General features: G+C 41.0%; 1 protein-coding gene across 1 annotated transcript in view; it reads right to left on the bottom strand.

Moving 5' to 3' along the window:
• Positions 1–12544, bottom strand: part of LOC126285199 (uncharacterized) — a 120875-nt gene that overhangs the window by 35270 nt on the left and 73061 nt on the right. The window contains exon 8 of the mRNA XM_049984505.1: positions 11165–11414. Coding sequence (XP_049840462.1) covers positions 11165–11414 — 250 coding nt within the window. The remainder of the gene's footprint in view (positions 1–11164; positions 11415–12544) is intronic.

Genomic DNA, 12544 nt, shown 5'->3' with positions numbered 1-12544 from the left:
TTAAATGCTTTACAAGTCACTACGAATTGAATGTTTGGTATAATTCTAGCAATAAAAATTTATATTTTGGCAAAGCATTATGCGTTTACAGCAAGTGAGGTGTCAATCGATAGATCTCATTGAGTTCGATTAGACAGCCATAGGAGACGTATTAAAATAGTACTCAATTTGGAACTATGGGCCAGAATGTGCCTTCCTTATCACAAAATCTTGTTTTTTTTAAACTAAATAATAATTAAAATCTTAAAAGTAGAGGCAGAATCCAAGACTAGATGTAACTAAGGAATATTAACATGATGAACTGTACTTATTTACTCTATAAAAAGTTCAAAAAGGAGATCATAACCACAAAATCACTGTTTATACATAAACAACAGCAGATAAAAAAAATCGAATTAATATAGAAAATTATAAGAAAATTTATGTGTTATTTGATGTATAACATGCACATAAAATGTTACAATTATAGTTTTTAGTATATTAAGGTAATATTATAAAAAGTATTTCTTTTCACACATGTCAGTATGAGGGTTTATAAGCATGGCGGCTATGTTGAAATAGATAGTCATGGTTAGGACCTTGGTGAGGAAAGATCTGTTGTAGTTTGATCCACATGGGTAGCGAGACCCTTGCATCATTTGGATGACGTAATATTCATAAATGTTTCACTTCGGACTTGTAAAAAGTTCTTAGAGTATCGTTGGCTTCTGCCAGTTTTTCCATTCCTTGGTACAGAACATGACCATGATTTATTAAATTGATGGTTTCGTAATTTTCCCACCTGTCAGCAACTGCTTTCTTTGGAATTGGGATTACTTCATTCCTCTTGAAGCCTCAGGGTATTTTACCTGTCTCATACATCTTGCACACCAGATGGAAGAGTTGTATCATGGCTGGCTCTCCCAACGCTATCAGTAGTTCTGACTGAATATTGTCTATACCGAGTGTCTTATTTCCACATAGATCTTTCAGTGCTCTGTCAAATTCTTCTCGCAGTATCATATCTCCCATCTCATCTTCAGCTATGTCCACTTTCCTTTCTGTACTGTAGCCTTCAAGTTCATCTCTCTTGAATAGGCCTTGTATATACTCCTTCCAACTTTTAGCTTTCCCTGCTTTGCTTAAATCTGGTTTTCCATCTGAGGTCTTGATATTCATACATCAGCTTCTCTTTTCCCCCAACGCCCTCTTTAATTTTCCTATCGGCAGTGTCTATTTTTGCTCTAGTGATATATGCTTCCAAAACCGTACATTTATCCTGTAGCCATTCCTGCTTTGCCGTTTTGCACTTCTTGTCAGTCTCATTTTATAGACATCACCACTTCCTTTCGCCTGCTTCATTTGCAGCATTTTTAAAATACTTCTCGTTTCATCAGTTAAATTCTGTATCTCCTGTTTTATTTCAGAATTCTGCTAGGCCTTGTCTTTTTATCTTTTCGATCCTCTGCTGCCTTCACTATTTCATTACTCTAAACTACCTATTCTTCTTCAACCATATTCCTTTCGTCTATTCTTGCCTAATTCTCCCTCTGAAACTCTCAATAGCCTCTGGTTCTTTCAACTTATCCAGGTCCCATCTCCTTAATTTACTACCTTTTTGCAATTTCTTCAGTTTTAATCTACATTTCATATCCAATACATTATGGTCAGATTCCACATCTACCCCTGGAAGTGTCTCACAATTTTACATCTGGTCCCTAAATCTCTTCTAACCATTATGTAATCAATTTGAAATCTTCCAGTATCTCCAGGTCTCTTCCATGCATACAGCCTTCTTTTATGATTCTTAAAAAAGTGTTAGTAACTATTAAATTATGCTCTGTGCTATATTCTACCAGATGGCTTCCTTTTTATATTCCCTTCCCGAGTCCGTATTTACTTACTATTTTTCCTTCTCTTCTTCTTCCTGATATTGTATTCCAGTTCCCCATCACAATTCATTCTCGCCTCCTTTAACTATATGAATAATTTCTTTTATCTCATCACATATTTCTTCAATCTCTTCATCACCTGTGAACCCAGTTGAAGTATAAACTTGTAGTATTTCGGTATTCATGGGCTTCGTGGCTATCTTGGCTACGATAATGAGTCCACAATGCTGTTCATAGCAGCTTACGTGCATTTCTATTTCTTTTTATTCATTGTTAAATCCACTCTTACATTACTTGAATCTGACTTTGTAGTTATAACCCTGTAATCACCAGACCAGTAGTCCTGTCCTTCCTGCCACCGAACATAACTATTTCCCACTACATCTTACTTCAGCGTATCCATTTGCCTCTTTGAATTTTCTAACCTTCCTGCCCTATTAAGGGATCTAAGATCCTACACTCCGGTCCATAGATTGCCACTTTTTATCTCCTGATGACGACGTTCTCCCGAGTAGTCCCCTTCCAGAGATCCAAAATATTTTACCCAAGAGGACGCTATCATCTTTTAACCATACAGTAGAGGTGCATGTCCTCAGGAAAAATTACGGCTGTAGTTTCCGCTTGCTTTCAGCCGTTCGTAGTAGCAGGACAGCAAGGCCATTTTGGTTGATGTTACAAGATCAGATCACGCGATAATCCAGACTGTTGCCCCTCCAACAACTTGAAAGGCCGTTGTTCTTCTTCAGGAACCACACTTTTGTATAGCCTCTCAACAGATACAATGTGGCTGCAACTACTTTACAACATTCTATATTGTTGAAGCAAGTACGTCACCCAACAGAGGGCAAGGTCCATGGTTCATTAGGCGTGGGGGGTCAGTTTTATACAGGGTTATAAATCAAAAGTCAGATAGGGATAATGCTGGAGTAGTTTTAACAATGACGCGTAAGCTACTATGAACTGCATAGTAAATGCATTGTCGTAGCCAAGATAGTTACTAAGCCCACACACACCACAGCTGCACAGTTTTATATGGTAACTATCTCCGCAGCTGACGAAGAGATTGAAGAAATGTATGATGATACAACTGGAATTATTCAGGTAGTTCAGAGAGACGAAAATTTAATTGTGATGGGAGACTAGTTTCGACAGCTGGCAAAAGAAGAGATGGAAAAATAGTTGGCGAATATTGACAGGGGGAAAGGAATGAAAGAGGAAGCCGTCTGGGAGAATTCTGCACAGAGCACACCAGCATATCGGCATAGCCGTCACTGCATGGTCCATCTCGTTTATAAGTGTTGATTTTATTTACAGAACTGCGTTTTCACTGTCTTTATTATTAGAATTATATATGTTTATATTTCTACAAAAGGGACATGAAGATATCGGAAGATTTCAGAGTGATTATACAATGGTAAGGCAGAGATTGGAAACCTGAGTCTAAATTTCAAGACATTTCTGGGGGTAGATGTAGCTCTGATCACAATTTATTGATTTGAACACTAGATTAAAACTAAAGAAATTGCAAAATGTAGGAAATTCAGGAGATAGGAACTAGATAACTTGAAGGAACCAGAGGTTACTGAGAGTTTCAGAGGGAGCGTTAGGCAACAATTGACTAGAACAGGTAGTTTATAGAGATGAAATAGTGAAGACAGTAAAGGATCAAAAAGATAAAAAGACAAGGTGTAGTAGAAATTCTTGGATAAAACAAGAAATATCGAATTTAATTGACGAAAGGAGAAAATACAAAAATACTGCAAATAAAGCAGGCGAAAGGAAATGGAAACGTCTATAATATGAGACTAACAAGAAGTGCAAAAGGGCAAAGCAGGAACGGCTATAGGATAAGGGTACGGATTTGGAAACTCATATCACCAGGGGTAAGATTAATACTGTCTGCAGGAAAATTAAAGAAGCCTTTCCAGAAAAGAGATGCAACTGTATGAAAACCAAGAGCTCAAATGGATAACCAGTCCTAAGCAAAGAAGGGAAAGCTGAAAGGTGGAAAGAGTATATAGATAGAGGTCTGCGCGGATGCGGATATCCGTGGTATTTGTTACTTGGCGGATAAAATCGCGACCGGCGCGAATATCCGCGGATCATCTGCGGATTATGAGCAACGCATCTGCCCAGTACGTATGTTGCAATGTTAGTTGAGAACTTCAAGTCTGTTGACATTCTTGGAATCTTGCAGGGCCGGGTGGAGACGATGTCTGTTGTCCTCAGCCCCTGGCTACGACCGACGTAGCTGTACCCAAGAGACCTGCGCCCAATCCGTTTCCGCGGCCGTGTCTTTTGTGTGGTCTGTGGAGTGCTCTCTGGGTGGCAAACCTGCCCACTGTCTACCATCAGATGGTTAGAGCGTCTGCCATGTAAGCAGGAGATCCAGGGTTCGAGTCCCGGTCGGGGCTCACATTTTCATCTGTCCCCGTTGGCGTATATCAACGCCTGTAAGCAACTAAGGGTGTTCATTTCATTGTAATTTCATTCTAACGAGCTCCATGGACACCGATGGTATATGTTGTTTCGGACATGTCCGAATGAACAGATACCATCTTAGTATATAAAAAGTAGTTAAGTTGTCGCAGAAATGGCACCCTGACAACAACTCTGTCATTACATACCAAAATTCTAAGTACAGCTGTCTATTACTGTTCATTACTCATTCAAAACTTAAATATATGCGAATACGGAATAGGACCTTGCGGATGCGGTGCGGTTGCGGATTGCACTTTCTTATCTGCGCAGACCTCAAAGAGGGTAAGTACAAGGACTATGAACTTCAAGACAGTATTACAGAAATGGGAGAGGACGTAGGTGGACATGAGATTGTAGATACGATACCATGAGATTGTAGATACGATACTGTGGGAAGAATTCGACAGAGCACTGGAAGATCTAATTTGAAATAAGGCCCCAGGAGTAGACGACATCCAGTCAGAACTACTGATAGGCTTGAGAGAGCCAACCATGGCGAAACTCTTCCATTTTGTGGCCAAGACGTATGAGACAGCCGGGATATCCTCAGTGTTCAAGAAGACTACAACGATTCCATTTCCAAAGACTCCGGTGCAGATAGGAGTGGAAGTTATCGAACTAGAAATTTAATAATGCTTAGTAGCAAATTACCTAATACGAATTCTTTACAGAAGAACGGAAGAACTGGTAGATGCTGACCTTGGGAAAGATCAGTTTGGGTTCCGCAGAAATGAAGAGACACTCGAGCCAATACTGACCCTGTGGCGTCTCATGGAAAATAGGCTAAGGAAAGAAAAACATATGTTATGTTATGTTAACCATGGACCTAGAAACGAATCGAGGCTCCGTCCCCGCCGCAGCCGCAGTGGTCTGCAACCCCACGACGGCTACCGCAGACCACTTCACCTCTCCGCCACGCCACACTGAACCCAGGGTTATTGTGCGGTTAGGCCCCGCTGCCCCCCCCCCCCCCCCCCCCCCCCCCCCCCCCAGGGAATGTCTCAGTCCAGACGAGTGTAATCCCTATGTTTGTGTGGTAGAGTAATGGTGGTGTACGCGTACGTGGAGAACTTGTTTGCGCAGCAGTCGCCGACATAGTGTAGCTGATGTGGAATAAGGGGCACCAACCCGCATTTGCCAAGGCAGATGGAAAACCGCCTAAAAACCATCAACAGACTGGCCGGCTCACCGGACCTCGACACAAACGCGCCTGGCAGATTCGTGCCGGGGACCGGTGCGCCTTCCCGCCCTGAAAAAAAAAAAAAAAAACATATGTTTATTGCACGGAGAAAGCTTTTCACAGTGTTGACTGGAATACTCTCTTTGAAATTCTGAAGGTAGGAGTAAAATGCAGGGAGAAAAGGCTATATAGAATTTCTAAGGAAATCAGACGGCAGTTATGAGGTCGAGAGGCGTGATAGAGAAGCGGTGGTTGAAAAGGAAGTGGGACAGTGTTGCAGCCTATTGCCGATGTTATTCAATATGTACATTATGCACGCAATAAAGAATACAAAAGAAAAATTGGTGTAGGAATTTAAGTTCAGGGAGCAGAAATAAAATCTTTGAAATTTGCCGATGACATCGTAATTCTGTCACAAAAAAAACGAAGGATTTCGCAGAGTAGTTGAACAGAATGGACAGTGTCTTTAAAGGAGGATGTAACATGTAAATCAATGAATGCAAAACCAGAATAATAGAATGTAATCGAATTAAATCAGATGATGCCAAGGGAACTAGATTAGCAATGGGGAGACTAAAAGTAGCAGATGAGTTTTGCTATTTGCGCAGCAAAATAACTGATAATTGCCGAAATAGAAATGATGTAATACGTAGGCTGGCAATATCAAGAAAATCGTTTCTGAAGAGAAGGGATTTGTAACCGTCGAATGTAGACTTAAGTGCTAGCACGGAATATAGCCATGTACAGAAGTGGAACGTGGATGATAAACAGTTTATGCAAGAAGAGAATAGAGGCTTTTGAAATGTGGTGCTACAGAAGAATGATGAAGATTAGATGGGTAGGTGGTGTAAGTAATCAGGTGGTACTGAGTAGAATTATGAAGACAAAGATCGGTTGATGCGACACATTCTGAGACATCAGGGGATCACTAATTTAGTATTGAACTGTGAGGGGTAAAAATCGTAAAGGGAGACCGATAAATGAATACAGTACACAGATTCAGATCGATGTTGCTTGTAGTAGTTATTCGGAGACGAAGACTCTTGCACAGGATAGAGTAGCATGGAGAGCTGCGTCAAGCCAGTCGTTGAGCTGGTTACCACAACAACAACGGTGTGAATGAAAAAAAATTCCAATAAGCATCGGTCTGCAAAAGAGCTCTTTGCCAGATAATTGCGAATATTTGTTTCGAAGTTGCAACTGAATACAGTATGAAATAGTGCTCCAGTTAATGCAAAAGTTTTCGGAATGTAAACGTTATGATTAACCCCCACTAAGTGGGCTCAAATCTCACATATGGTTCATGGTTATGGAGTGTGGCTGCCGAGAATTCTTCTGGGCTGTATGGCCATGGTCCATGGAACTCTTGTATCCCTGCCGTTTCGTCCAAAGCTACGTTGGACACCTTCGGAGGTGCTTCTGGTTGTGCTGTGCTCAGTCAGCAAGACTCAGTACAACCAGGAGCACCTCCGAAGATATCCAACGTAGCTTTGGACGAAACTTCAGGGATAAGAGAGTTCTATGGACCACGGCCATACAACCTGGATGAATTCTCGGCAGCTGAAACATACGGTCGTGAAAGCCTTCATTGTAATGGAGTGTGGTACATGCCTGATGGGTCACTCTTTGCTGCCGAAGTAAGAACATATCTGACGCGCCGATATAGTCCAACATAGATGGTACTGTTAGATTGGTGCATAAGTTTGTAGCGTTTTTGTTTAGCATTTTGGTATTCTGGTTGCTGTTACTTTATTTATGGATTGTCATTTTTTATTGTAGTTCAGTGTTGCTTTTTGGATTTACATATTGTCATTTGGGGGTAGTGAGTGTGGCTGTGACACTAGAAAACGGAGTGCCATTTGGAGAAATCGGAAGATTTCCCACATACTCTTCTGTTTGAATTCAGTAGAAGGGTGACAGTACCAGCCCAACCAGAACCATTTGTGGCGTATACGAAATAATACCACTGGGCAGAGCACGGACTCGCATTCGGGAGGACGACGGTTCAATCTCGAGTGCGGCCATCCTGATTTAGGTTTTCCGTGATTTCCCTAAATCGCTCCAGGCAAATGCTGGGATGGTTCCTTTCAAAGGGCACGACCAACTTCCTTCCCCATCCTTCCCTAATACGATGAGACCGATGACCTCGCTGTTTGGTCTCTTCCTCCAAAACAACCCAACCCAACCTCAACAGAGCACGGCAAGAAAATGGTTTTCTCGTTTTAAGAAGGATAATTTTGATGTTAGCGACCCTCCACGTTTAATAAGAGCTTCACTTCAGGGTTTGATTGATGGTTCAAACTCTTTACTTCACAATGATCCACGTCATTGTATTCGAGAATTGGCAAATGTGATGAACTGTGATCATTCCACCATCATGCGACATTTGCATGCAGTGGGGAACGCTCTAAAACCGGGAGTTTTGGTACCGCATGCTCTAAGGCAAACTCACAAAAATCAGCGGGAGGGCACAAGTGCATCTCTGCTTGCTCGTCAATTGACTCGTGAACAACACCGACCACTCCTGCCTTGTATCGTTACTGGTGACGAGAAATCGCGTCTTTATGCTAAAATAAGGAAAGGAAGGGAATGGTTGAGCCAAAGCAAAGCAGCAACTCGGCGTACAAAGACCTGTGCGCATTCACAAAAGATAATGTTACGCACGTGGTGGAACAGCGACGGTATGCAGTACTACGAGTTTGCTTCCCGGAGGTGTAACCATCACTGCTAACATCTGTTGTCAACAACTGAGACGTCTTGCAGACGCAATCCAAGAACAATGACCAGTCAGAGTGTGTGAAGTAATGCTATTCCACGATATCGTCCGCCCGCTTTCTGCTAGACTGGCAATAGACACTATACAAGTGGTATTTTTGGAAGTCAATTTAACATAAATCATATTCACCTGATGTTGGGCCATCAGATTTTCACGTTTACCGTTTTCTATCGAAAAACCAAGGAACTTCCCTACCGGATGAAAAAGCTTCCCGAACATGACTCGACTAGCTCTTCGCCTCAAAACCGTGTGATTTCTACTGTCGCGGAACCATGAAGTTACCCCAGCGTTTGCAGACTGTTGTAATTACTCAAGGAGAATATGCTATTGACGAATAAAGTCCCTGTTATGTTCATCTACAGAGTTTATTAAACTTGTGGGAAAAACACAACGAACTTATGCACCAATCCAACACCTGGGTCAGCGAGGTCACCTGAGCTCAGTGCTGTGAATTTTTTGTGTGTGGGTTAGCTGGAAAGTAAGGTGGCAATTGAGCTGTTCGGCATACGCCTGAGATGCTGTAAGTCCGGTGTTTGGTGACCTACAGAAAAGAGGAGCTCCGCATAAGATCGTGCAAGTTTAGGAAAGGCGATAAGGTTGCCCAACAGAAATGTCTTACTGAATAATAATAATCATGCATGAAAATACTGGTATCACATTACACATGAACAGTTAATGAAAGGGCTCACCTATCTGCAACAGAAACTAGTGGTCACTATAACAATGTGGTTTCTTACCGTAAAGCATCGACATATGAATTATCCACTGAGGTAAGTATGATTTAATAAACGGGCAAGGAATTGTAATTGAGAAATATAGCCTTGGCACAGGTAGGTTCATGCAATAACGGATTAATCATGAAACTACTAGTAAATGGTAGATACACCAAATGACTGCAAGAATGCTTAGTGGTTTAGAAAAAGAACCCGGAAAAATAAGTACGAACACCAGTAGAATCACCAAAGTGCATGGTAGAAGCAAGTAGCTGACTGAAAACATTAAAACTGTCCAATTAAAGCCTGATGAAGGTTAACTAGCCTTGTATTCTCCTCGGCTCAGTGGTTGCATTGGAGCCTCATTCTCACAACTTTCATAAAGCGTGAATGTGGAAGGTGGTGGCAGTAATGGTTAAATTCCGACTCCAGCTGTAATCAGTAATAATATGAAGACGTCCTTCTGTACGGCAGCAAGTGTCTCATTGGTCGTCTGGCAGCAAGTGTTTACTCTTCCATCCCGCAGCACTGGGTGGTTGCTCTGCAGTTGTCTGTCTGCAAGTGGCCTCTGCCATAATTTTTGGAACTCTGTTGTTTCTGCCAGTGCAGGAATGTCGTCGGCGAATTGCAGCAGACCTTGCAAGTTCCATCCAATAATAATTTTGTAAATCAGTTTAGCAAACTCCTACTGTCACGGAATTTTTGAGGATTAATCAATGACGCCCTGGAGTGAGGAGGAAGGTAGAAAATCCTCACCCAGGCTACAAAACCTGCCTATAGAATTGCTTACACATAGGTTCACGGCGGAAAAGCGCAAGCCCTACAGAAATAATTATTGTGAGTCAATCAGAGCCCCTGTTACAAAAATTTTAAACTAACATTCTTCTTTTCTAAGACCACAGAATAATGGTGGATCCCACACTTATCCGTTACAGAGTCTGCACCTGTCTACACATGTTATCTTTCTAAAAAGATTGTTTTAGGTGACGTACAATGGAGTTTTACTGCAGAAAGGCTGGGCCTTGCACAGCCTGGTGCGCAGATGTGGGCTGAAGCAAATTCTGCGCTGTCTGCCTGCTCTGAAGGACAACTCTCAGCCCTGAACACACATATAGTTTCTCCTGGTCCTTTCAATTTCTATTTCATACTAGCTATCTTGGAAGGATTGAAGGCTACAGCAAATAATAGGTGATTTACCATAATAAAAGAAAAGGGAAGGGAAGAAGTAACTGTCTGGGAAGTCACTGGTAGCATTTAAACACTGTCTGTTTATGATGCACAGTAAGATGGTGGCCACATCGATCATGAGGATGTGCATACTATATTATGAAACGACACTTTGAGGATAAGCTGCCATGTAACAAATTGCACAGCACTCCCACTGTTATGGTTCAAGATCTGAAGCAGGGAATTTCACACTCTTGTCAAGATTTACGACATGATCCTGCGGGTTTCAAAAAATCCTAAACCTATTCCATTACTGCTTCTAAGTGTGAGGACGACTCGTGGAACACTTCCTTTCACAGGGTGCGAGTGTACAATAAATAATATGTAGTGTGCTGAAGCAATATTGTATTTCTTTTTAAGGCAGGCCACGTATGAAATCAAAGCCTAATTCGATTTACATAACATTTGTACTAAGTAGTGCACTATATCACACTGATGTCACTGAGGCTTCGTAAGCACATATTCGGAATTTTCTCGCAAACACCTTCATCCCTAGCTGTGAAGCTACCTCTAGCGCGTTCTTATACATAATATGGCCATATACAAAATAAAGTTTTCGTTTACCTTTTCGTTTAGCTTTCACGGATTTCATGCTTTCAGGGCTACATGGAGAAACCGCTTTTTATTATTCACCTTGAATCTAGCAGACTCGCATAACAAATATGCTGAAATTTTGATGAACAGAATTTCTAAATCGTTCTATGTGAAAACTAAGAGAACGTTGTTTTCGGAACTGTCATAACGAACAACGATATCAGATGCCTTTCTAAGACACTACCTAACAAGCAACATGTAGAGTGAAATAGTAGTTCCGTTTGAAACATTAGCTATCCTCTTTATATCTCCATTGGACCAAAATTTATGTAATGTACTTCTAATGATCATGTCTAGAAAAATAACCAGTGCATTTACTTACAGGTCATTGGAAATACCATTGGAATCCTGATGACGTCCCAGTTTTGAGGTATATCTTCCTCTGACTCGGTTATCAGCAGGGTGATGTTGTGGCCTCTTTCGGACAGCCCAGTGATGAGCGGTTTCAGCGAAAACCAGTGACTCCTAGCTGGCAGGGGGAAAAGGGCCAACACATTCGCCGCGTTCACATGGCTAACGAACAAGCCACACGCCGTGGATATCACCAGAGCAAGAAGCCAGCCACCCTTCATCTGCAACAAAACACGTGTGTTTCAGAATCTCAGTGTAAACACCTGGTTAATGTCATTTGAGCAACAGTACTTTGCATCTGACGTGTGTTAGGAGAAGGCCGTTAAACCTAACATAGAAGTGGGGTCAAATGTTGACGTTGCTTTCGCATGTTGCTTGTCTAACTGTTTTTAGGGGTAACAAAAATTTGATTTTCAGTATTTTGTATAAAAAGGACCGAATTTAAAAATCTGAAATACTGTCTTAGTCTAGTAATTAACCTAACATTAAAGATTTAACAGAATAAATCAAGAATTAAAGTTAGAAGTTGAACATATATCTTAAGGCAGTGTAACTCACAGCGTAAAAATTACCTATGCTGTATTACTTCAATATCTAAGAATAAAACTACTCAACGACTTCCATCAAACACTACGAATAATTTCAAACCTTTTCGAAACATTTTCTCGCAGGCAGCCCTACAGAATAATTAAAGGGTAAAGTTAATAGCTTATTGAATTTTCGCTGTTCATGAAGTAAAACTGACGAATCAGCCATGCCATTTTAATTATTTCTTCACTATCAACTGTATTCGGAACACATTATACAGACACTATCAACTTATTATACGCCGCTGCTCGCGGTCGCAAAATTATATTCATGAGATATGGTGTCATTAACACCTACAGCTACATCTACATAGGTACCCGAAAGCTATTAGAGACTCCAACAAATTTTAATCATAATTTCAACCCTATTCTATAATGTTTTCTCTCCACAGGCAAACATAATAAAAAACGAAAATAGTTTATCACTTACTAAACAAAGTTGAAGTAAAAAACTTATCACAGTAACTCATCAGTAAAGTGATCAGATGTTTCTAGCTGTTTTCTACGTGGCGGTTCGCTTGTTTGAAGAATTGAGGATGAGGTGGTTACTAGTTAGAAGTTAAGTTATCCACGAGATTACTTGGAAAGGTGTTGCACATCATACTTACTATTCTGATCCTGTGCTCCCAAATGTTAACATTCCCCACTCATACAACCATACAAAAATTCCCTTAGAACCATGAATAAATTCCATTCCGGTCAAATATGTACTTCAAATTTAACTCTGATCTAGTAGGTTCACACAAGTGTGGAACTGGAAAACT

This window comes from Schistocerca gregaria, chromosome 8 (genome assembly GCF_023897955.1).
Source record: "Schistocerca gregaria isolate iqSchGreg1 chromosome 8, iqSchGreg1.2, whole genome shotgun sequence".
Classification (NCBI taxonomy): Eukaryota; Metazoa; Arthropoda; class Insecta; order Orthoptera; family Acrididae; genus Schistocerca; species Schistocerca gregaria.
This window is presented reverse-complemented; position numbering and strand designations above follow the sequence as displayed.